At 36.1% G+C, this 27,081-nt stretch overlaps 1 protein-coding gene and 1 non-coding gene across 2 annotated transcripts in view; both read left to right on the top strand.

The window, feature by feature from the left end:
* The first annotated feature begins 4,505 nt into the window (after positions 1–4,505).
* RBM25 (RNA binding motif protein 25) overlaps positions 4,506–27,081 on the top strand; it is a 47,507-nt gene continuing 24,931 nt past the window's right edge. The window contains exons 1-6 of the mRNA XM_061156741.1: positions 4,506–4,690; positions 11,327–11,447; positions 13,972–14,021; positions 15,925–16,092; positions 20,919–20,976; positions 23,749–23,909. Coding sequence (XP_061012724.1) covers positions 11,342–11,447; positions 13,972–14,021; positions 15,925–16,092; positions 20,919–20,976; positions 23,749–23,909 — 543 coding nt within the window. The 5' untranslated portion in view covers positions 4,506–4,690; positions 11,327–11,341. The remainder of the gene's footprint in view (positions 4,691–11,326; positions 11,448–13,971; positions 14,022–15,924; positions 16,093–20,918; positions 20,977–23,748; positions 23,910–27,081) is intronic.
* On the top strand, positions 17,763–17,926 carry LOC133067584 (U1 spliceosomal RNA). Its single transcript, XR_009695357.1, has one exon. It is a non-coding gene; the product is annotated as a U1 spliceosomal RNA (small nuclear RNA).

Genomic DNA, 27,081 nt, shown 5'->3' with positions numbered 1-27,081 from the left:
CTCAGCAGTTCCAATACACGGCCTTACTTGTCTGCAGTATGTGAGATCTTATTTCCCCGAACAGGGACAGAACCCATGTCTTTGGCATTGCAAGGCAGATTCTTAACCACTGGGCCACCAGGGAAGTCCCATGACTATCTCTTCTTTATAGCCCAAAGAATAGTCTAATTCATCATTTCATATGGTGTGTGTTAGTTACTCAGTCGTGTCTGACTCTGCGAGCCCATGGATTGTAGCCCGCCAGGCTCCTCTATCCATGGGATTCTCCAGGCAAGAATACTGGAGTGGGTTGCCAGTCCTTTCTCCAGGGGATCTTCCCAATCCAGGGATTGAACCCGGGTCTCCAAGCCTTACAGGCAGATTTTTTTTGCCAACTGAGCCACCAGATTACTATTTCATATGGAAAGCTGCCCTTTTTTATACCTATTTCTTCTTTTACCCAGTGCTATTACTTTTTTAATAATTAATTTTAGATGACCTAATACAATATGCCTATCTTCTATAATTACATAAATATTTTAGTAACGCCAATTGACAGCAGTTTGCTTTTTTTTTTTTTTTTTTAATTTTATTTATTTGGCTGTGCCAGGTCTTAGTTGTGACATGCAGTATCTTTGATCTTTAGTTGTGGCATGTGGGATCTAGTTGCCTGATCAGGGATCGAACCCAGGCCCCACGCTTTGGGAGCAGGGAGTCTTAGCCACTGGACCACCAGCAAAGTCCCTTGACAGCAGTTTGAATTCACATAAAATCTAAATCTGGATGACAAAGTAGCCTAAATTGAAGCTCCAGGCAGAGATGTAGAGACAAACTGCTTGATACCTGGCTGTTTAAAACTATTTTCCTATTTTTAAAGACATGCTAAAAAAAAAAAAAAGACATGCTGTGATTTTTAAATATTGACATATATAGCTTAGCCTTTTAAAGGTGAATAAATACATGGCCCCTTCCTTGAAGGAACTCAGTGTCTAACATGGAAACTATGTGAGAAACAGATGACAATCATACAGGAAGCCTTTGGGAGACAGGACTTCATCAGGACACCACCTTAGCTCCAGCAGCTCTGATGACAACTCAGATGCCTTGATATGAGTTCCAATAATTTCCTCCTCTCAATCCAAGGCACAAGTGTACCTATTCTAGTGACTTTCTGTTTTTGACATAATTCACCTACTCTCTCACCTATCACTGCATTTTTCTTTTGCTATCAATTCATTGATCTTGAGTTTAAATTCTTGAGATGATCTGCTTGGTTCAGCTAAAGTATGTTCTTTTCATAGGTCACCTGATATTTTGCTGACCATTTGGCTCAAATATGGTAATAGGAATAGGGCCAGAATGTACATAATGAAACTGCGTGCATGCGTGCATGCTCAGTCATGTCTGACTCTTTGCAACCCCATGGAGTGTAGCCTGCCAAGCTCCGCTGTCCATGGAATTTTTCAGGCAAGAATACTGGAGTGGGTTGCAAGGCCCTCCTCCAGGCGATCTTCCCAATCTAGGAATTGAATCTGTGTCTCCTGCATTGCAGATTCTTTACCCACTATGCCACCTGGGAAGCCCTACAAGTGATATATGAGTGCATTATTTAGGGTTGTTTCTGTTGAAAGGATGGGACATTCAATTCAAACTGATTTAGGAAAAGGAATTGACTGGCTTACAAACCAAGAAGCCTAGAAGCATGCTGTTGTGTTGCTGTTTAGACGCCAAGTCGTACCTGGCTTTTTTGCAACCTCATGGACTATAGACCATCAGGCTCTTCTGTCCATGGGATTTTCTGGGCAAGAATACTGGGATGTGTTGCCATTTCCTTCTTCAGGGGATCTTCCCCATCTAGGGCTCAAACCTGTGTCCCCTGCATTGGCAGATGTATTCTTATCCACTGTGCCACCAAGGAAGCCCTAGAAGCATAGCTGGCCTAAAGAATGGCTGAATCCATGATTTCAAATGATATAGTCAGCTTAGCCCTGCTTTCTTCTGTGTTGGTTTCATTTTCTCTCCACTAGCTCTAAGTTTAAATCCTCCCAGAGTTAAGTGAAAAAAGGAGGAGTTCTCCTGCCCTCCCCCTTTAAGCATTTTTCTTGATAGGATGAAGCACATAGTGTAAAGGTTGAAAGCATGGACTCAGTAACTAGGTTGGCTTCATCAATTATCCACTATTCCTATAATCTTATTTAACTTCTTCAAGCCTTAACTTTTTTTCATCTGTATCACAATAGTTCTGGTCCCATCAATTCACGGCAAATAGATAAGAAAAAGTGGAAACGGTGACAACAATGACTGCAGCCACGAAATTAAGACTTCTGATCCTTGAAAGAAAAGCCATGACAAACCTAGACAGCATATTAAAAAGCAGAGACATTACTTTGCCAACAAAGGTCCATCTAATCAAAGCTATGGTTTTTCCAGTAGTCATGTATGGATGTGAGAATTGGACCATAAAGAAGGCTGAGCACCGAAGAACTGACGGTTTTGAACTGTGGTGTTGGAGAAGACTCTTGTGGGTCCCTTGGACAGAAAGCGGATCAAACCAGTCAATGCTAAAGGAAATCAACCCTGAATATTCATTGGAAGGAATGATGCTGAAGCTCTAATTCTTTGGCCACCTGATGCAAAGAGCCAACTCACTGTAAAAGACCCTCATGCTGGGAAAGATTGAGGACAAGAGGAGAAGGGGATGACAGAGGATGAGATGGCTGGATGGCATCCTTGACTCAATGGATGAGTTTGAAGGACAGGGAAGCCTGGCATGCTGTAGTTCATGGGGGTCCCAAAGAGTCAGACACAACTTAACAACTGAACAACAATCACAATAGTTTCTACTACCTGGGTTGCTGTGAGATTTAAATTTGGTGATATTTGTAGGATGCCTAAAATAGTGCCTGATACAATGTAAGGGCTATGTTACCAGCTCTGATTGGGTCATGAGTCCCTCCCTATGTCCTAAGGGTTTTTGCTAGGGTTGGGACTTTCTATCCAAACCACAAAGATCTGGAGTAGTGGAAGGATGGTTTCTTTTAAAAAATTTGGAGTGCCTTTACCAAAGGCTGGGGAAAAGAGGCCAGGTCAACATAAACAACACGTTTACTATAGGAAAGCAAATTGTTGCTTGAGACTTCTCCAAGGTTTTATTTTATCATACAAGTAATACATGAATTTGTGTACATTGTTTCTAATTATATATAGGGATAACCTGAGAGGATTTCTGTTTATGCTTGTGGTTGTTGAAAAAAAAAAAAAGCACAAACTTTTTATTTGAAAATGCAACTAGCATTTGATTAGCAGTTTACTGAACAAAGTATTTTCATATGTATTAGCTATTTAATCCATGCAATAGCTCTGGGAGAGTAGGTTTTATTAGACTTTCTGAATGGTAACAAACTTTGCAAGCAGAAATACAGATGTAAATTTTACAAATGGTGGTACTGGTATAGCATTCTTCATTAGTTTCCTACTGCGTTTTATGCACTGTTGGTATCCACATGTAACCATTCCTTTCATTCAACATATATTTATTGAGCCTTTGCTATGTATGAAACATCATCCTAGGCACTTGGATGAACAAAACAGACAATACTCGCACTCCTTAAGTTTACATCTAGTGGGGTATGGGCAGACAAACCATAAAGAAGGAAAAAGTTTTATACAGTAAAAATAAATAGGAAAACCGGATAGGGAGTATATAGATACGTTCAATTTTATAGGCAGTGGTCAGTGCAGTTTATCCTCTATTCTGCGTTGTTTGCAGCTCTCCTGAACAAGGAAAATAGTTTCATTTCTATTTACCATACTCCCAGCACCAAGCACTCAGAGACAGTAACTTTATACTAAATAAATGATAACTCTTCTAAGATGCAAGCAGTTGGGAAACACAGGCCTGTAAATAGATACTGACCATACAATCCATAAATTGAATAACCTAATCATTCGTGATTAATTTTAATCTAATAACTGAAGTTCTATGGGTTAAATACTATTACAGGGCGTTTCTAGGCATTTCAAACATGTTTTAGCCGCCTCTTTGCCCTACCAGCGCGTGTAAGCTTTCCTGTTTGTGAATGTGCGCACTTTTTCAAAACCACAGCCTTAGCCACTTATCTCTTGGTATCAACAGTAGTTTTCTAGGATTAGCACTTAGGGTTTCTACTGAGGAGCTGGGTGAGGCCCAGTTATCAGCCCATCGAACTTCAATAAGCCACAAAGCAAGGTTCTAACCCCCAAAACACAAACTACCGAAAGCGGGAAGCCCTCTTTACAGTCCTCACACCGAGTCCAGTCGGAACCTTGACCTCAAGATGGCGTCGCGTAATCATAAGATTGAATCAGCTCCAATCAAAAATGGCAGGGTGGGTCGTAAATGACGGCTCAAGACTTTCTAGCCCTCATTAGGCGATCCATCTCTATGGTGATTCGCCGCTGCGTGGTGATTCAGAGCCAAGAGTGAAGACTATCTATACGCGCTCTTCTCTATGATCCTCCTCCCCACGCCCCTGGCCGCAATGCACGCCGGGCACTAGGAAGACCTCCAGAAGCTCCCCGCGCAGCGCGGCGGTGTTTTGCGGCCTGTGCGAGTAGGCGCTTTGGGACCAGTCTCCCGGATAGCGGCGCGCAGAAACCTCGAACCGGTGGAGCCCACTCGTAACCTGGAGCCCGGAAGACTGCGAAGACAGTGCCGTTTCCTGAGCGGCGGGTGAGTTCACGCCTCAGAATGCGTGTGGAAACCCGGAGACAGGGTACTTCGGTTGGGGGCGGAGGGAAAGCCTGGGAGGCTGCGAGAGGGCCGGGGTGGGATGGGAATAAGGGGACGGGGGCGGGGAGTTGGGGTGGGGGAGGGGACGGGCACGAGGCTTGGGTTTCTCCACTTCTCTAAGGCCTCGAAAATCTGTGGGCCTAGCGGCAGCCGGTGAAACCCGCACCTACCGGCAGAGCCTTCCTCCTTGCATTGTCGCCCACTTTTTCTTTCCTTTCCACGGGTCGCCACAGAGTGGCCTCGGCCCATTCTGGGCTCCGCGTTTGCCAGAAAACGAGCGGTCGCCCCCCTGGGGAGTCCTTTTCTGAGATCCCTTTCAAGCCTGAGCCTGCGGAAGCTCTCCGGTAGATATTCCGGGCCTAGCGTTCAATTGCTCCAGACTATGCCTAGAAGCCGGCCAGCACCCACCCTTTTTATCGGAGGTGGGGTAGGGGGGCTGGCCACCGTCTGATTTCTTTCCCTTCCTTTCTGGTCATCTAAAGCCCGCCACCGAGTGAACTGCCCTCTCCCCCTGTCCCCACCCGCCGCCACTTAAATTTAGCTGCTGCCCAACTTTTCTAGCACCCTCCTAGTTGGTTTGCTGTCTTAAGATTGTGATGAGTGTTGTGGCCCTGCCCCTTTGCTCCCCTGGAGGTTACAGTAAACTGTGTCCATTGATTCTAGGAGAGGTCCAAGCTCCACGTTAGAATATGTTACTTCGTTTTCATCCTTCTGTAGTCTTCATTACTGCTTTTACAACATGTTTTTAGAACAAGTTCTAGGAGTATGAAGATTATTTTGAAGTTACGTAATATGGTTTTTTATATTGCCAGGGAAAAGCCATTTTGATAACTGGGCAGAGTGGAGCAGACCAGGAGGAGGGAGGAAATTGGGCTTCTCTTGCACCAGACTGCTCTAGTTTTGAAGTACTGTGAATTGGGTATTTGGCGGTAGTGTATAAGCAATTTTTATATTGTTTTGAGAGCTTTGCTTTCTAAAAGGTTATCTCCAAAACGTTCAGAGGGTGGAAATGCAAAGAGTTGGTCAGTAATAGTTCCTCACGATTCAAGTGGAGAAACTATGGTGTTTTACCTCTTTAACTTTTCTTGAAGCCTTGGTTTTCTTCACCTGTAAAGTGAAGATTATTGATGATATCCACCTCATAGGTTATTGGAATTGGGAATTAATTGAGAAAAACGTATGTAAAATCCTTAGTGCAATAACCAGGTAACATAGTAAGTGTTTAGTGCGTATTACCTGATAGTGTTTGTTGTTTAAGAATTTTCACTGAAGTACAGGAGCCTATCCCTGACTTAACATTTCTTCCAGTGTACCCTGGATAGAGTTGTATAAAGTCAGAGTTAATCATTGGTACGTTATTACTAGAAAGAGGCATTGTGATAAGCGAAGACAGCCTTTGGATTGGTAATTTCAGGATAGTGGGGACCTTGGAGTCCTTACCCACAAATTGTATTCTTTTGGATTAGTTAGCTTCTTTATCAGTAAAAGGAGAAGAGTATATTTACATTAGGTAATTTGGGAGGCTAAATGAGATGATCTGTGTTGAAAGCTTTTGTAAACAAAAGTAGATTAAAATTAGTTGATATTTTCATGACGTTGGTAACCCCAGAAGATGAATTATTTGCTTTTTGGCTACCTCCAAGTTAGTTGTATTTCATATAGTTACTTCATTTACACATAATTTAGAGAAAATTTACATTGACTGTTTTATACTGTAGAAGCGAAAGTAATCATTGACTCAATATCGTATAAAAGCATGCTGTTTATCTTTTTAATTTCTTGATAGTTCTTTCTGATGCTGGTACTGAGATTCATAAGAGGATTTTGATTGATTCCTCAGTTTTTTTAATATAATTTTTCCTAACTTTTTTAAAATTTTGAAACTCGAGAAAATAAAAAGAACATATTTTCACTGAGAATTACTGCTATCGCTTTTTAACTTTTTTTTTTGCTTTTTAACTTTTTATTTTGACATAATTTCAAACTTTAAAAAGTGTTGTAAGAATGGTACAAAGGTTTCTCAAGTATCTTTCACCCAGATTCCCCAAATGTTAACATTTTACCTGTTTGCTTTATCTTCCTGTCCTTTTTGTCTTCATAGTTTTCTTCTGAAATCTTTGCTAGTGAGTTGCAGATGTGGTGTCCCTCTTAACCCCTAATACTTAAGTGTGTATTTCCTAAAAACAGTTAACATTCTCTAAACTAACAACAAAATCAGGAAATTAATATTGATACAGTGTAGTCTACAGGTCTTAATTTGGTTTTGCCTGAAGGAGTCCGGAATTGATATTGCTTTTTTTTTTTTTTTAAACAGCTTATTAAGGTATAATTGACATGTAAAACACACTCATTGTAATGTACGATTCAGTGATTTTTAGTATTTGTGCAGAGATGTGCAACCATTATCCCAAAGGCTCTCTCTTTTTTGTTTACAAGTCACTTCCTCCTCCCACCATAGCTCTAGACTACCACTCATCTCTGATGAGTTAGGCTTGCCTTGCTTAGTCTGGGACAGTTACGTCAGTCCATTGTACCTTGCAGGCTATAAGCGCAGCGGGAAACTGCCTGCTACACTAATAATCATTTATATTTAATGTTGAGCCACTCGATTGGTTGCAGGTATACATAAAATTTTCTCTTTCAGAACTAGTAAAAATAATGTTAGAAAAGAATCTGCCACATAATTGGAGCTAGATGTTTTATGGAATAAATGAATAAGTTGTATATGAGTGTTTGCTGAGGAGGAACTGTTGGTTCATTTGCTTCTTACCATTTTAGAAATTTGTTCCTGACGAGGTTAGCCTGTAAGTCTATATCCCAGGTGAAATACTTTCTGTCAGGATAAATCTGTAATGGATGAATGCATATAAGCAGTAATGGTATTCTTAAGAGTGCAGAAAAAGTGGTTTAAAGGTGAAAAAGAGAAGCAGAATGCATAGATAAAGCTTCTTTATTTTGTTTTGGGGGAGGACCAAATTTATTGAGATAAAATTTACATACATTAAAATGCATCCATTTTAATTTCAGTCAATTTTGATGAATACATAAAACTGTCTGACCACTGCCACAATAGAGATAGGAAACACTTCCAACGTAGGTGCTTGTTTGTGTTATTTGGGGCCATAAAGTTTCATCCTTGGTGGATGAAAATGTTTTGAACCTTCCAAAAGTGAAGCACTACTTTTCAAGTATTCTTTAAATGCTTTAAATTTCAAGTATTCTTAAATAATTTAAGTCATTTCAGTGCTGATAAAATAAGCTCCTCATCTCTGTTAAACCCCACACACAATCCTTCGGCAATTGACTACATTCAGAGTATATCTAGAAACTAGTAACTTGTCACCACTTCACTACCACCACCTGTTCTAGGCCACCTCTCTTGTCTAGGTTATTTCAATAATCTCTTATTTTTCTATCCTTATTCTCCTCCAGTCTTAACATAGGGGCCAGTGACACTGTTAAAATATAAGTCAAGTCAAAAACCTTTCGGAGTAAAAACCAGTATTTTTACAGCAGTTTACAAAGCATTACATTTTTTGAACCCCCTTCCCATCTCCAGTTTGCGCCAGTCCTGTGCTTCAGCTGTTGGCCTTATTCCTCGAGCAAACACACCTCAGTTTCTTTGTATTTGCAGTTTCCTTTGCTTGAGAGGCTATTGCCCCCAGTATAGGGCTTCCTGCCTCATTCTCTTGCAAGTCTTTTTAAATGTTGCCTTCTTGGTGAAGCTGACCACCTTGTTTAAAATAAAGCATTCCTAAGCTCTCTTCCCTATTTCATTCAACAAAGTACATACCAGCTTTGACTATCTTTATAAAGTATTGTAAGAGGATTACAGTTTATCACCTACAGGTAAAAATGATAGACTTTGCTTATTCTAAAGTTTGTTCTCAGTCATTTCACATACATCAAAACATACCAAGCTCTATGTTGAAATATGTGGTTGATACTCTCCTTTTAGGATGTTTAAAGTCAACATTAATTATCAGAGATCACCAGAAATGTTTGTTTTCTGAATTTCTGTAGGAGGGGCCATTATCTTATTAAGATTGCCTTCATCTTTGAAGTTCAGCCTCTGAATAAGCAAGTTTTTAACAGTTCCAAATAAAAGGGAAATATTCTGTAGAAAAATTGGAGTGAATGAAATGGGTATATTGCATAAACTAAAACATAAACTGGTTAATTCTAGAATGAAAAGACATTTGAAAACTGAAAAAGTAGTTTAAACACCAAGAACATAGAGGGTTTTTTTTTTTTTTTTTTTTTTAAGTAGTATTTGCATTTAATACTTGGGGGGAAAAGTGATTCTAAAGATGAATTCATGGTTCAATCTTTGTAACCATTGTGAGGCTGGGTGCTTGTCACTGCTCGAATTGTACCCACACATGGTAACTTCTTAATAAATTTATTTAAAGAGTTTCGTAGTGTTTATTTGTTTACTGATTCATTCATTGATTATTTATTCAACAGGTATTAATACCAACTGTTCTTCTAAGAAAGTGCTGAGATAGAGTATTATAATGATAATACAAGAGCTTCTGTAAGTAGGACAGTAGCCCTCGATGTTTTAAAAGGATACACACTCCTGTCCCCTTCCATATAGAATATTTGTTTTTGTTTTGGGCAAGAAAGTATTTTTTAAAAATTATTTAAAGATTCAACACATTTACAGTCTTAAATTAGTTGCATTTATACCTACTATTTTAAGGCATTTCCAGTAGCTTACTTGCTGATATATGGCATTATTCTAGGTATTTGTTTTACCTGTAAAGCTTTCTGAATATTTTAAGTGTGCTGTGTTTTTGAAATTGAAGTTTAGATTTTATAGAATATTTCAATATCCTAACTTCTTAAGGGAAAACACTCTGAGGAAGAATAGCTATGAGGGTAAAGGGCATACTTTTTAAAGAAATGTCTGATAAAGGAATAAAAAGATACTCAATCTCATTAATGATTAGGGAAATTCAAGTAGAAACAAGAGAGTATTTTTTTTACTTATCAGATTGGAATGATGGTGAGGATATAAGGAAGGGGCATACCTAAATACTCTTGGTGGGAATATTTGTACAGTAGGTTTGGAGGTAAAGTGTACATATATATAGCAGTACTTATCTGTATTATAGAATTACTTGGCACAGGTGCTTAGAGTTATATGTCCATTATGTCCAAGAACATTTAATATTATTTGTAAGAGGTAAATTACGGAGATAACCATCCATGTTGGTAGATAGTTCTATCTATATAGTGATAATTTATTGCTTTATAAAGAATGGAGTAGAAGTTTATGACATGAAGAGATGTTAATGAAGGAGAAATGTACATAATATACTATGATTATATTGCCTGCACAAAAACATAAATGATTATATATTAGTTTGTGTAGAGAAAGGTATTTTAGAAGAATCCAGTGATTTATACCAAACTTGGGATTAGGGGCAAGGAAGTGGAAGACAAGCACTTTTTATCCTCTCTCTTCTGTAGGATGAGTAAAACAATATATAAAACCCAGAAAAGAAAATAGTAGAGAAAAACATTTTCTAAAGCTTTAGACAACTCTGGATCATTTGTTATAGAGAATAGGTAGGGGAGTTTTTCCAAGGATACAACAGAAAATCTCCTGTTAATCAAGTTAACTACTTTTAGCTGCATCATTAATATCAGATCAACCCACTTATTTTGGTGCATGGAATCTTACTAGGACATTCTAACATTTTTCTAAACTTTTCTCAGTAGTTTTGGAGACTTGAGTACGTTGACAAAAATATTGACAATATAAAATTTGAGGATAGGGAAAGTCTTAAGTATTTCTATTCATTAGGAAAAAGACAAAAGTTTCTTTTGAGTGATAGTGTCATAAACAAAATGAAACAGTTCAGTGTGTTTTTGTATTTTTAAAAATCAAATACCAGCATCTGATTCTTGAATTTCATCCATTCATTAAATATCATTCAGGAATGGTTAAGAGGTTTGCTTTAACGTTTAAGAAAAATTATCACTTTTTTCCCATTGTCATAAATTGGATATTTTCTTTATATTTGAATGATTACAGTGGGACCTGATACCTGTAGGTTCCCCCCTACCTTCCCAGGTTTGTAGAGTGTCACTGAGACATTGATTTGTCCTTCAAGAACTGGCTAACACTGAATCAACAAACACTGTGTGACTTTGTTAATTTAGTTTTCAGGATGCATAAAAATTGAACGCTTCAGAACACTTAAAAGCTGTTAGATATTTTCCTGAATTCTGAGTTTGGTTTAAAAAGATTCATTGATGTTTGGTACTTAATTTTTGGATATTAACTGAACCTCAAAATTTTTTTCTTCCTTTATATGTATTCCCATATGATTGTAGGAGTCTATCCTGAACTTAGATCGTGTACATTTTGGGAACTTATTTTAGAAAAGATCTAAGTTTAAAAAATTCTCAATGGACAGACAGAGAAAAGAGGGTCTTTGCCAACTCCTTTGGGTAAGAAACTTCAGAATTTTGCAGATACTCTAAAAATGAAGGCCAAGAAACCAGGCATATCAAATTGTAAATTTTTCAAATAACGTGATTTGCCATGATTTCTTTCTTTAGACTGCTGCAGTAAGAATGTCTTTTCCCCCTCATTTGAATCGCCCTCCAATGGGAATCCCAGCACTCCCACCAGGGATCCCACCCCCACAGTTTCCTGGCTTTCCACCACCCGTGCCTCCAGGTAAGTTTGTGGGTACTGTTGTTTTTGTAGTTGATGACAGTGTTGTATTAGTTTCTGGTATACAGGAAAGTGATTCATTTTCTTGGATTTTTTGGTGTGTGTGTTTCAGTTTTTTATATATATATATATACACACACATATGCACACACATACTTTTTTTAAGATTCTTTTTCATTATACTTAAGATATTGAATATAGTTTCCTGTGCTATACAGTAAATCCTTGTTGTTTATCTGTTTTATGTATAGTAGTTTATATTTGCTGATCTCAAACTCTTAATTTATTCCTCCCTGCTTGCCCTTTTGGTAACCATGTTTGTTTTCTGTCTGTGAGTCTGTTTGGTAAATAAGTTCATTTGTATCATTTTTTTAGATTACACATGTAAGTGGTATCACTTGTTTGTCTTTCTCTGATTTACTTCACTTAATATGATAATCTCTGGGTCCATCCATGTTGCTGCAAATGGCATTATTTCTTTTTATGATTAAGTAATATTCCATTGTAAACATCATTATATACCATATTTTCATTCATCTGTCGATGGACATTTAGGTTGCTTTCGTGTCTTGGCTATTGTATATAGTGTTGTGACATTGGGGTGCATGTATATTTTGAATTAGAGTTTTCTCTGTGTGTATGCCCAGAAGTGGGGTTGTAGAATCATATGGTAGCTCTACTTTTAGTTTTTTAGGAACCTCCATGCTATTTTCCGGGGCTTCCCTGGTGACTCAGTTGGTAAAGTTGCTAAATATATATGTTTCTATTCCATTTGTTTTTGTGTAATTCCTTTAACACAGATAATGTAGTAACATTGTATATATACTATTCTGCCTTAACTTATATATATATATGTATTTGACTATATCTTGGAGAGGTTTCCAAAGTTCTATTTAAAAGCTTCCTCTATTCAGTGTTTTATAAAGTAAAAAAAGTTTAAGTCCAGCCCCATCCTACTGAATCAAATCCTTAGAAATTAGGGCCTAGGAATGTCTTTTTAACAGGTTCACAGGTGATTGCTAAGTATCCATTTAAGCACAGTTAAGAGAACCCACATTTGAGAACTCTTGAGATTTATAATTAGCATTGCTTGACTTAAACTTTTCCTCTGGTTTATGAGTGGTGGTTCAGATTTTTTTTTTAATGGGATTGAAAACATTTTGTACAGATTCAGTTTCCCTTATGAAAGATGGTATCTAAGAGTTCTCCTTACTTTGCATGTTGGGAAGTATTTTCATTTAACATAGAATCCATGTAATTCAGGCTGAAATCAACAAATGATCTTGTAAACCAACTAGAAGTGTGTCTTTTTAGGAAAGCTTTACATCAGTTACCTGGCTTTAACCATTGGATTATCTGTTTGAAATTACAGTGTTTACTAATGAGCTTGACTGTTGCAGAATCAAAAGTACCTTGCAGTTGGCTAATTTGATGGGTTGTTAATTCATAACATGTACATTACAGAGGCTTAGCTTTAGGGGCCTCCTACCTTTAGGTCAAGTACACAGATGTGTTGGAGTAGATGTGAAAAGCCACAAGATAAATATGGAATTTTTCTGGAGTATCATTTAAAACTTAAGGAATTTGAGGGTAAATCATAATTTAAAAAAACAACTACTTATGCTTATACATCGTGGAGTAGAATGCTGTACTTGTAAAAGTTTTTAAGACATTTATGCTTGTAACTGGCTGTTTTAAGCTGTTCTTTGAGATAATCATGGGTATGTATTTGTTAGCCCCTTGCCGCCAGGGATGTAGTGGCAGAGCTTGAGTACTATCAGTGTATTATTCCATGTAACAATTACTGAATTACAGTCAGTAACTTAACTGCTCTGTAATAAAGGAGTTTGTCCTGAAAAGAAGGATTAAGAAAATAATGTTAACAGAAATCTGAATAGTTACCAACCATCAAACATTAATTTCTTGAGAAGGATAGTGTCCTGAGCCACTTTCATTTGGGCATCAATTTTTGAGGGGTTCTTTATTTTTTTAGTCTCATAATATCTATTTTCTGATGGTCTTTCCTAGTAACATACTTAACAAAGTCCTGTGTTACAGAGTTATAGGAAAGACTATATTACTTCCAGTTTGTGAAGAAATTTTAAGGCATTGAGAATAAAGCTTAATTACTTGTTCAGAATCAGGAAAGGTGATGATGAAAAACTGTTTGTTTCCTTACCAGTGTATTGGTTTTATAGAAGAAATTTTAAATTCCTTTTAATTTTTAAAAAACACATACTAAATGAATTGATAACTGTCCAGAATTTTGTACTCATTAAGGCAGTAACAGGTTGTGGTAGTCTTTTTGCTTTATGAGTGTTTCTGTTTTTAAGTTTATTTAGATAGACCAATCTGTAAACTATATTTGGTTTTGAAAAATATCTCATTAATATCTCATTTTTCATTAGTCTTATATTTCCCCTTAAAAGCACTTTGAAGGTACTTATTTTTATGGCATGTACTTGATATAGAATATATTCTTGTATATATAATTATATTCTTAAGACACATTTTGCTTCTTTTTTAGGGACCCCAATGATTCCTGTACCGATGAGCATTATGGCTCCTGCTCCAACTGTAAGTATAACTTTTAAGGAGGAATTACAAGTACTACTGCTTTTAATTGAATCTAAACAACTTGATAAACTCAGATAAATTATTTTAAATGTTTAAAAGAATAATAGGAAGAAAGAGCATTCATATATATCATACTAATTTAAATAATATTATTTTCTCTCAAGTACAGTTGCTCCTAAAATAATGCTCCCTAAATAAATTATTTTGTTTTTGTGATTTTTCTCTTATTCTCTAGACTCTTCATATACTGTTACTTCAGATTTAGACATTGACTCTTCCACTACTCCCTCATGTCTTGGTTCTTGAAAGTAGGAGATGTGATCTGATATATCTGATTTCTTAAAAGAAAAAAAAAATGCAGAAATGATCTAGTAGAAATTTAAAATTTGAAATGAAAGTTGAATATATTTTTACTCTTTGCTCTGACATACCTGATTTTTAGCTTCTTCAAAACTATTTTTTTTCTCTGTCCTTTAGTATGATACCATCAAACTTTCTTAAGTTTTACTGAAACCTTTTCTCTGCTGAAGTTTTATTATTCAGTCTTACGTCTTGAACTTTAATTCTCCACATTCATAAAAGCTTCTCTACACTCTAGGCATCTTTAGTTAAGAATGCTAGTATACTGTAACATGTGATTAAATGATAACCCTCTTAATGTTTATTTAACCAGAATTTTCCTTTGAGTTAATTAGTAGAATATAGGATTTAAATTGTAATTCCTCTGTGAGGGAGATCAGGTCTCATTACTTTTAGCTATTTTTGTTTTTTTAACCTGTGGGTTTTGAAGAGGGAGGGAAGTGTTATTTATATTAAAAGGGTAATGAAATAGGAACTTGCTGTGAGGCAGACCAAGGGGGCCGTCCAGCTTTTCTTGCATTGGACATTCATTGGGAGGCATGCACTGGGAAACCCCTGCATGACGAGTACTCTTGTCCTCCTGCATCTCAGCCGAGGAAAAGGTAGCTCCCCCAATTCACCACTTCAGTGCCTATTGTATATGTTTTGCTAGATTCAGTTCCAAATATAAAGACGAGTAAGACTATTCCCTCTGGGAAGTTGAACTTTATGAAAGAAAAAATAAGATAGAAACACAGGTTAACTGAGAAAAGGTAAACCTAAAGTGTGGGGAGAGTGCTATGGGAATATTTGAAATTCTGCAGGAACATTAGCAGGGATAATTGAAGTTTCCTTTTATACTAGTACAGAGTATAGTAGGTGAAGAAATGTGTGGGTATATTTGAAAACTTTAAATGATGTTTGATGTCTTAAACATAAAATTTCTATCCAAGTTTTTTTATTTGGTCTTCCAAGCTGTGTTTAAAAGAAAGGTAATCCAATAGTGGGTTTCCCTGGTGGCTTAGTGGTAAGGAATCCGCCTGCCAATGCAGGAGATGCGGGTTCGATCCCTGATCCAGGAATATCTCCTGGAGAAGGAAATGGTAACCCACTCCAGTATGGTTGCTGGGAAATCCCATGGACAGAGGAGCCTGGCGGGCTACAGTTGCAAAAGAGTTGGATACAACTTAGTGACTAAACAACAATAGCAAAATCTAATAGTGACACTTGTCATAAATAAGTTGTATTAATGAAAAATGTGCTTTGAGAACTTTATATTAAATATATAGAACCTATAGTATTATTAAATATATAGAACCTGTCCTTTATGTTTGCTACTTTAAAATAGGTGTTTGGGGACTTCCCTGGTGGTCCAGTGGTTAAGGCTCTGAGCTTCCACTGCAGGGGGCACAGGCTCCATCCGGGTGTGGGAACTAAGTTCCCGCGTGGTATTTGGTGTGGCCCAAAAAAAAAAACTAAAATTGATGTTTTACCCTAATGTTACATTAAGCGTGACAGCAAATTTAATTGCAAGTTCAAATTTTATTGTCTGTCTTCACTTTAGGTCTTAGTACCCACCGTGTCCATGGTTGGAAAGCATTTGGGAGCAAGAAAGGATCATCCAGGCTTGAAGGCTAAAGAGAATGATGAAAACTGTGGTCCCACCACTACAGTTTTTGTTGGCAACATTTCTGAGAAAGCCTCAGACATGCTTATAAGACAGCTCCTTGCTGTAAGTTAAACTGTTTTTCATTAAAAAATTTTTTTTGTTATTAATTTCAGACTTAAGAAAAATCAGAGAAGACTAAATTACTGGCTCTTATGTTTTGAAAAGTTTCAATCCTGCAGAAAAGTTGAATAAATAGTGAACACCTTTGCAACACACTTTGCCACATTTGTTTTCTCTCTCTCTTTCTCTGCACACACACCGCTTAGTTTTTTTCTGAATAGTTTAGGAGTAAGTTGTGGCATTACATTTCACCTCTGAATACTTCTTATGTCTCCTGTGACCAAGGTACTCTCCTACATTTTTTACACTTAGGAAATTTAAGGTTGATTCAGTATTGTTAATTAAAATAGCTCATATTTATTTTACCAGCAGTTTCTATAATAGGTGTTTTTTGTTTTTGGTCTATAATCCAGTCAGGGATGTATGTACATTGCATTTAATTGTCATGGTTCTTTAGATGGCTTCTTTATTATAGAACAGTTCCCTGCCTCTTTTTGTTTACTTGTTTTTGTCTTTCGTGATATTGATGTTTTGAAGTGTCTCGGTCTTTTGCAGAATGTCTCACCCAATTTGACTTGATTGTTTACCCATAGTTAGATTTAGAGTAAGCATTTTTTATAAGAATGGGCCATGTGTGATAACTGTTCACAGGGGCAGCATAGCAAGAAACACCATGTCTCTTGGTTCCATATTTGGTGGTATTAAGTTATTTGGTTAAGGTGGTCTGATCTCTCCATTTTAGGGTATCTTTTCTCCCTTTGTCATTAATGAGTAACTTCTAGGTTAATTTTTTGAGACTGTGTAAGTCCTTTTCTTTAGAAGCCTTTGAAACAGTGATTTTAACATCTAATGGTGATTGATTGACTCCCTTTAAAGTTTTTATTCTGAGCATATATAGTCAGTTTTTTTGACCTGGTCATTGATTTTCTTTTTTGTCTTAGTCTTAAAAATTCATCCTGATGCTACATGCACATTTTAAGTGAAAGAATACTGACTTTTTTAATGAAAAAGAACGGTATCCGTACTCACTTCTTCCATAGTCTCTACTGTGTCTTAGAGAAGTTATTTAAAATTTTTTTCCTTCTTCATTTTATAAGTAATGTACATTATTGCCATTTCTGTTTTATAAATCATGATATCCTTGCATTAAAAAGTGTTCAGAAAAAAAGGATTTAGAAAATAAACATAAAACCTAGCTTTGTCAGATCTTAGTATTTTGTGATACTAGCTTTAGATTTTCATCCCAAAGAAACAAAACATGAAGGTCCTAATTTTCATTTCTGTCTTCCACGGAGGTAATAAGCAGAGGGAATCCATTATCCTAAACTGGGTGTTTATCATTCCTGACCATATTTTTTACTCTAATTACATATTTATATTTATAAAAGCTTATCATTTATAAGTTTAAAATCTGTATTCTTCCACAATTTGCTTTCTTCACCCAGCATATATGTAGCTCTAGTTTGTTTACTTTTCACTGCTGTATGCCATTGCATTATAGAGATATGGTGTAAATTGTCAAATTTTTTACTGATGGTCATATGGATCATTTTCACCTTTTGATATTATGTTTTGCTATGTTATTACTGGTAATACATCTTTCTAAACGAACATGGAAGTGCTCGCTTCGGCAGCACATGTACTAAGTGAACATGAAATAAATTCTGTCATGTATACTTACCTGGCAGGGGAGATACCATGATCATGAAGGTGGTTTTCCCAGGGCGAGGCTTATCCATTGCACTCTGGATGTGTTGACCCCTGCGATTTCCCCAAATGTGGGAAACTCAACTGCATAATTTGTGGTAGTGGGGGACTGCGTTCGCGCTTTCCCCTGGTTAAAAAAAAAAAAACTTCTGTCATGTATTCTCTTAGAAGTGGAATTTCTGTCATTGGGCATGCTTATCTTCACTTTTAAAGATAATGCCTATTTTCCCCCAAGGTAGAACATTGGAAGGACATTTTATTTATTTCTATTACAGATGTATTTTTAATTTTATTATTATTTATTTTTGGCTGCACTGAGTCGTGATTGTTTTGCGTGGGCTTTCTCTAGTTGTGGTGAGTAGGGAACTGCTCTGCGTGGTGTGCGGGCTCCTCGTTGCAGTGGTTTCTCCCGCTGACGAGCACGTGGGATCAGTAGTCGCGACTTGCGGCTCTAGTGCAGGCTCAGCAACCGTGTGCGTGGACTTAACTGCCCTATCGCATGTGGGGTCTTACTTCCCTTATTAGGGATTGAACCTGTGTCCACCCGCATTGGCAGGCAGATTCTTAACCACTGACCCACCAGGGAAGTCCTCGAAGGACATTTTTAAAAACATCTTTATTGAGATATAATCCACACACCATAAAATTCACCCTTTTATAATGCACAGTTCAGTGGCCTTTAGTATATTCAGAGAGTTTTGCAAATATCACCACTGTCTTAATTCCTGAACATTTTTATCACCCCATATAGAAACACTGTACCCATTAACATTGCTTCCCATTTTCTCCTCCCCTCGGCATCTAGCAACCACTATTAAACCTGTCTCTGTGGATTTGCTTGTTCTGTGCATTTTATGTAAATGGAATTTTAGAATATGTGGCTTTTTTGTTTTGTCTTTGACTTAGCCTGAAGTTCTTAAGATTCACCTATGGTGTAGCTTATTAGTGAAACTTTGTTCCTTTTTTATGGCCAACTAATAATGGCAACCCACTCCAGTATTCTTGCCTGGAAAATCCCATGGACTGAGGATCCTGGTAGGCTACAGTTCATGGGGTCGCAAAGAGTCGACACAACTGAGCGGCTTCACTTCAGTTCACTTCAATACTCCATTTAGTCACTATGCTGCATTTTGTTTATCTGTTTATCAATTGATGGACACTGGGTTGTTGTGAATAATGATGCTGTGAACATTCGTGTACAAGTTTTTGTGTGGACACACGTGTGTATGTTTTCAATTTGAAACATCCTTTTTTAAAACTGCTGTTGATGTATATGTGCTGCAGAGTCTTTTTTAAGATCTTTGAATTCCTGAATTTATCTCTTCTGTTTCTCTTTTTACTTTTAAGACTTTACTTGGATGTCTGGGGAGCTTTGATTGTCCATAATTAAGAGTTAGGGATTAAAAGTGTTTTGTATACATAAGCTGACTTTGTAAAATGTTGGGCATCCCTGTAGGGTAATCTGACTGGCAGCCAGAGGTTTTAAATTCCGTGGAGTGTTCTTTGAGGTGGGTTGGTTTCTCTAGAAAACTTCGAGTTTTATGCCTAGTGAGTTTATGATTGACTGCCTGTATGAGATTGCAGGTACAGGATTGACTTGAAGCATTTCTTTCTTTTTTTTTTTTTTTGAAGCATTTCTTATACCTTTACTTTCTTCCCTTCTTACTCTTGCAATCTCATTGGTATTTTCATATCTGGTGCTCCACATCCCAAGCTTGTTTTGTTCACTTTCTTCAGATTGTTGCTGTTCAGGCTTTCTTCTCTAGTGATGGGGAAAGGGTAGTTGCTTGAAGCCTCTGAGACTTTGATTATTTCATATTTGTATTGTCAGGCAGTAATTTATTTTTATTCAGCTTTACGCTTTAGCCCAATTCGCCACAGTACCTTTTGCCCCTGGTCTGGATCCCACTAGGTTTTGTATTGATTAGAGTCAGTTAGCCTAATTTTTTCTTTCTTATCAGTATCTGCTTCTATACACACTTGGAGTCATAGCTTTCTTTGTTTTCCTGAATGAGCTATTATCCATCCATTTGCCTTTTGTCATTGCAAAATCCTGTTAAATTCTGGTGTTACTCTCTCACACTATGTTTGACCTTATGGTATTTTGTCTTTTGTATGTGTTTTGGCTGCACCGCAAGGCGTATGGAATCATACTTAGTTCCTTGACCAGGGATTGAACCCATACCCCTTACAGTGGAAACTTAAAAGTCTTAACTTCTAGATTATACTACCAGGGAAGTCCCAATTCTTTGATTATCATTTTAGTAGTTTCTCTGAACGAAGATGTGAAAAATCCATGCATTTCTCAGCTTTGACAGATAATCTTTAGTTATTACTTTCCACAAAACTTCTTTTAAACCTTCTAATTTTTCTTTAGTAATTAGAAATAAACTTTGTGAGTAAACAAAATGTAATAAATATCCCACCCTTCAGACAACCTGCCCCGTTAACATTTTAGAGTATTTCTGATCATTTTATGGAAATTTTTTTCTTTACATAGTTAAAAATCTTACTATTGGGACTTCCATTGGTTAAGACTGAATGGTCCAGTGGTTAAGACTCCATGTTTCCAATGCAGGGGATGCAGATTCGATCCTGGTTGAGGAACTGAAGAGCCCACGCTCCTTGGGTGTGGCCAAAAAGAAAAAGATTACTGTGTATCTGCAATTTCATGTCTCATGATATATTTGCATCCCATATCAAGCATTTCCCTATGTCTTTAAAAATCCTTTATAATATATACATGTGTTTTAATTTTTTTTCTCATATATACATGTGTTTTAAAACAGTCTTTATGGGCTTACAGTATTTACTTGAATTTATTATAGTTCTAACTATTACAATATTTGGGCATTTTGGGTTTATTTACATGTATTTGTAAGATAAATAAAACTAAAATGTCTAATTTATTGAAAGATAGTTTTCTGGAAATAATAGTCACAACTTATATTTTCCTTTAAAATGACTTGTGTATTTTATTCATATAATAAACTTGTGGGAATTGCAAAATTTAGTTGCTGAGAATTTTTTGGCTTCTATTTTTTCCTAAGCAGGAATATAATTATGTTCTTATTTGCATTATAACTTTAAGTGATAAGGATCTTTTTTGTTTTCTTTTAAAGAAATGTGGCTTAGTTTTGAGCTGGAAGAGAGTACAAGGTGCATCTGGAAAACTTCAAGGTAGGTAATTTTTTGCTTATTTATTGAGATCATCTTAATCTGTGAGTATAAGTTATGTTTGCATTTGCTGTCGTTAACCATGGAAGAGTTTTGTTAGCACTCTGTCTTCACTCCTAATGGAATAAGGACTAAAGGCAATTGGGAAGATGTTGGCTGAGAGGTGAGATTAGAAAGTGAAAAAGGCTAATAGGAGGTAGGAGAGGGGGAAAAAATTAGGCTAACTGGTTTCTTATTACTTTAAAAAGTTCTTTTTGTTTCAGAGCAGGAGTGTATGATCAAGATGGGACAATTAAAAAAAAAATGAAACAGTTAGGACTTAGGAAGGAAGTGTAGAAGAGATGATGAGATGACCTGTTAGTCTTAAAAGCCAACTATTCTTTTCATACTAGTTGGCAGAAACACCTGTTTGATATACATTCTTTAAACACTTATTATGGAAAAATTCATACATATATAAAATTTGGCAGAATAGTGTGAACTCTTATGTACTTGTCTAGCGTTTTAACATTTATTAGGTCATGCCATTTGAGCTTAACCTGTACCCTGTCCATTTTCTTTTTATATTTGTACAGTCCTGAGCACCAGATGATTTAGTCTATAAATATTTTTATGTCTCCAAAAGATAAGTTTTTAAAAAATTAGTTATTTTCATTGGAGGCTAATTACTTTACAGTGTTGTAGTGGTTTTTGCCATATATTGACAAGAATCAGCCATGGGTGTACGTGTGTTCCCCATCCTAAATCCCCCTCCCACCTAAAATAAGTTCTTTTTAAAAAACATACCTAAAATGCAATTATAAGACCAAAGGAGAAAACATTTCTTCTAATTATTCTCAGTATTTAGATATCCAACATTCAGTCAATATCCAGTCTGTGATCAGATAGATGTCCAGCTGACTCAAATGTCAGTTTCTTAGATAGTCCTTTTGACAGGATTCATGTAAAATCCCTGCATTGCCATAGGTTGACATATTTTTGAGATTCTTAATATTTTTAGTTCTTCTGTCTTTCTTCTTTCTCTTGAGATTTGTTGGAGAAACTGGGTCTTTTGCCCAGCAGTGTTTTCTCAGTTTGGATTTGCTGATTGCAGCTCCAGTAGAATTACATGCCTTGCATCTCTGTCCACTGCATTGTAATGTAAACTGTTTGGTAGTTGTAGCTTGAAGACTTGATCAAATTTGAGTTTGTCTGTGTTGTTTTTGTTGATGCTTTTTATATCTAAGAATTCTAATTAGGAGTTTCTTCCATTAGGAGTCATATTCGCTTACAATTTTTTTTAAATGGTAGCAGCTTTTGTCAGTGACTGGTTGATTCATTCACTGGGGGTTTGCCAAATGTAGCAGTCTGTTTGGAAGAATTCTGTTATTCCTTCATTGAAGAACAAATATCATTTGTTAATACAATACATCCATAAGGATAAACTTCCTTTTCCATGTACTATTTGGCTACTTAGAGATATAATTTCTGTAAGAATAATGAGATAAATGCTTTGGTTCTTTTGATTTTTCAAAAGAATGATCTTATGTTCTTAGCATCCTCTAGCAGTGACTTTTTTAAGACCTATTTTGAACTTCTGGATTGACAAGTATTCAATTTGTTGTTATTATTTAATATAGACTAATTGTCATTATCCCTAGTGAAGCTTAAGTTGTCTTAGGTTGCCTCTGGAAATTGGATCTTCAGTGATTTTTGACCCAAACCTAAATGCCTTTGATAGCTTCCTTGTTATCTGGGAATAAGATATACAAAGTTCAGCTAGTAGTTTTTCTGCCCAAGATTTGGAATCAGCCATTTCTGAAGAAGCTCTGGTTCTTTTTAGTGGGAAATTGTTTCAAAAAGACCATCTGGATATTGGTGCAGTCACTGTATCCATTGTTTGGTCTTTACTTTGCCAATGAACAGTAATTCAAATTCAAGCCTAAAAGATTTTTATCTAATCTTTTTTGTCATATGTCTTATGTTTTTCTTCCACACTTAGAATCCTGAGCTTCAACACTGGGGATGATAGACTATTAAATAATTATTATTTGTTATTGTTATCCTCTCACATTTCACATACAATAATTTCAGACCAATAGCACCAATGCTGTCATCAATAATATGCTTGTTGACAGGTCTTTTTGTCTTTAGGATCTATCCCACTTAAGTATATAGTCAGATTTTCTGTTTTAAAAATCACTCAACATGTAGTTGTATCACTAAGTGTAAACATATTTGGATTCATTTGTTTAATTTTATTTTCAATGTTCTTTTAAATTTAATTTTAATATCTTTATTAACAATCATGAAAATAGACTAGCTATTAAAATGAAACAGAGACAGAAAAATTAGACTAGTAAATAGAATAAAAGATCAGTACTTTTGTAGTTTAACATCTCTGAACTGAAAAGTGCTGTATTTAGGTTCAAGCAGCCTTCTTGCCTCACTGTAGCTGTGAGGAAATTGAGGATGGAATGAATCCATGAAATAATTAAAAGAATTAATCATGAAATTTGCTATTTTGCTGAGTATTTTTTCAGCATTTCTAATACTAGCATTTTGCTTGACGAGAATTTTTCTTCCTTTCCCATTTTTCTTTTCTCTTTTTTTCTTTTGGTTGGTTGAGAGTGCTAAAAGAGAAATCCATGTCAAAGGTAATTGAAGGAAAAGGAGTGATGAAATAATCTTTGCGTTATAATGCTTTGGTCTCTAATGATTTCAGTTTTCCATAAATATTTTTCATCTTTCATAATTGTTTTGATATCTTACTGAATTCTTTGTATCCTTTGCTAGCCTTTGGATTCTGTGAGTATAAGGAACCAGAGTCTACGCTCCGTGCACTCAGGTTATTGCATGACCTGCAGATTGGAGAGAAGAAGCTACTTGTTAAAGTTGATGCAAAGACAAAGGCACAGCTGGATGAATGGAAAGCAAAGAAGAAAGCTTCTAATGGGGTATGTTTTCTATAGCATTGTCTTCTCTAGGCTAACTGTGCTTTTTCAGTGTAAATGCTTCTCATTATGAATGAATCTAATACAGGGCTTCACACGATCATCAAGTGTGTTTTATATATAGTTATTTTAAGTCTTTTATCTACCCATAGTGGGGTGGATGACTGTTGGTTTGCTTATTCCAGATTGGGATGAAGGTAGTAAGGGAGGCTGGACAAGGTTAACTTGCCAGAGAAAACACTGGTAGACTATTCCAAACAGAGCTAATTCATTAAGACAGCTTTGTAAGTAAGTACAAAATATATTTCAACCTACAAAACTTTTATTAGTTGCCCTCCCTTTTAGAAGTACACAGGTTCTAAAATGAATTAGAATAAATCTTATTACTTTTATCAGGTGGTGGCTCTATTAAGTGACGCTAATGTAAAGGGAATTTTTGTATTTTGTAATGTATACATTACTACTCCCTCTCAACAAAGCAAAAAGTAGCTAAAGCCTTAGTGTATACTTCCTTGTCTTCCCTTCCTAGTTTCTTTTGACATATCAAGCTGAATGAATCCAGAGTAGATTCATTATTACCTTTCTATCTCTATAAAAACAAAACAGCCTTTTTGGTCTGTTGAGTCTTTTAACTGTTATTCAAAATAGAAGTAGCTTCCTTAGTTCCCTTACTCACTCCTTTACAGAAACATTGTAAAAGTATTCATAAAAGCAGAACGACCTCTAAAGAAGACGTTAAATACAACCCATAATTCTATCATCATTAGTAACCACCGTAGACTTTTTTGTTGCATATTTTTCCAGGCATTTTTCTCTAAGGTATAAGACATTAAGTGTAATTATGTCAGCCCCTTGCTCATACATCCTTAATGGTTTTGAATTTCTCAAAATATGAAGCCTATATTCTTAGCATGGCATTCTAACCTTGCTCCCATCTACCTTTCTGGCTTACTCCATCAGTCCCCTTCTATGTGTCAGTCATATATTCCTACAAACTCCTTTGTGGTTTGATATCCTTGTTGCCCATACAAGCTACCTGTTGAAGTTCTATCCACATTTAGTTTAAATGTTGCTTGATTCATGTAACTATCATGAGTCCTACCCTTGATTCCTCTCAGGCAGAATTAAATCCTTTTTATATAAAGCAGGATTTTACTGTTATGTCAGTCTGCTTTGTAGTGTATTTTGTTTTTATCACTCTCTCACACCTTCTTAGCCCGTTTTCATCCTCATATCCTACATTCACTGATTATAAGGTAGGGCAATAAGTTCACAGACTATTTTTTCATCTTATACCTCCACAGAACCTAGGTCAGAGTCTTGCCCGTGATGAGAATGGGGTGAACATTTATTCTAACAGTTGCATTTATGTTGCTCACCTGATAATCTTTACTGTCTTTACCTAGCTGTATAAGGATTTAATACAATTTACACTCCAGAGAAATTGTATTTTATTTCATATCAGCACTATTGTCTGTCGTAGCCCTAAAACCTTAAAAAAGCCAACGGTCTTAGATTTTCCTTGCTGTGATAACCAAATTCATATTTAAAATAAAGCCTGGATACAGTGTTTTCAGAGTGTTTTATGTAATTTCCCTGGACTCATTATTTTACTCTGCTTGGTCATTTGTGAGGTGGTTTAAATTGTGGCATTGCAGGTGTTGTGCTCCGATTGAAAAGTAAATCACTTCATTGTGTGTTTATATAAATGAGGAAATGTATAATTGTGTGACTTCATTTTGTAATCCCTGTTAGTAAGAGGACTCACAATTGAAATCTGTTCATATTTTTCCTCAAGAATGGAGTTGAAGCTACCTCTTAATAAAAATGGAGCAGTTATTTCAGATAAAATGAAATTTCAAAAATTAACAGGCCTGACTTCTGGGTGCATTTGGCATGGTTTCCAGAGGTATTGAAGTCGTAAGACAAACATGGCATAGTTTTGCAGAGTTGTTGATTTTACTCAAAAATACTAGTAAAATGAAGACGAATAATTCTATCAGATAAAAATTTTTTTTCAAACAAGTAAATACATTGTCATGATTTTTCAGGGTAAATGTGAAAGTGTATTTGTTCTTTATCTTTTTTTGTTGTTGTTCTTTATCTTTTATTGTTAATTTGTTGGAGAAATTTAGAAAATAGTGATTTGAAGTAAATGATATGCGAATGAGACATTGAGAAACGTGTTTGGTACCTCATCCATTTTCCTGATTGCCAGGCAGAAGAAAGAACATGATTAATTGTATAGTTCTCTGATTCAAAAAGAACCACGAATTTGTCTAGAAAGATGTTTTTCCTGATCCAGAATTTTAACAGGAATTATGTGCCTTGATTAGTAGCGCTATTAAAAGCTTTTATTTAGATTTCACAGAATCTGTAGAAAGAACTTTTTTACTTGTAGTAAAAGTATTTCATTTGAGGTAGCAACACTGATCTTAGTCCTTGTCCTTTTGTTTTACCTCTTGTTCAATAGTAGCGGTTTAGGACTAGAGACATCTGCTAAATCATCAGAAATAGTGCTTGTTTACCACACATTCATTCAAGGTTGACTTCCAAGTATTGAAAGTACAAATAACCTTTGGAAAGAGCTGCCTACTTTATGTTTTTTAATTGAGGACAGATCAGATACTGCAGGTAGGAACTCCTTCACATTTTTGTCTGGAAATTAGTGTGAGTGTGGTGGAATCTACGTTTTTTCCAGAGAAAGAGTTCTACATTTGCTTAGTTGCCCAAGTTCTTGTTTTGGACTCTAGAGGTCAGTGCCAGAGAGTGAGCCAAGTGGAGTTTTTACCTAACTCTCCAAATAGTAGCTTTACTATAAAAGCTCTGAATAGTTGGGACTGGTAAACATCTCAGATATTCAGTCTATTTCTTTGATCTTTTTGTACTGTGCTGCACTGCTGAACCCTTCACTTCTTGCTGCTCAGTATGCTTTCTGTTTCTGAAGTGGAAGAAAAAATGAAGTCAGGAAGTTGTCTGTGATTCAGGACCTAGAAGTAGAATTTAAGTTGAAACTAAAAATAACTTTTCCTCCCAAGACACATATTGTCATTTTTGTTTTTCTTACATTAACAATTGGTTAAGAGATGGGACTCATAAGCTTTCCTTCTAAAAAAATGTACGTTTTCTCTATAGATCAAGGGGTAGTAGTCATTTGTAATGTAGTGTGAACTAG

Source organism: Dama dama, chromosome 12 (genome assembly GCF_033118175.1).
Source record: "Dama dama isolate Ldn47 chromosome 12, ASM3311817v1, whole genome shotgun sequence".
Classification (NCBI taxonomy): domain Eukaryota; kingdom Metazoa; phylum Chordata; class Mammalia; order Artiodactyla; family Cervidae; genus Dama; species Dama dama.
Note: the sequence above shows the minus strand (reverse complement) of the source record. Positions and strands in the feature narration are given on the sequence as shown.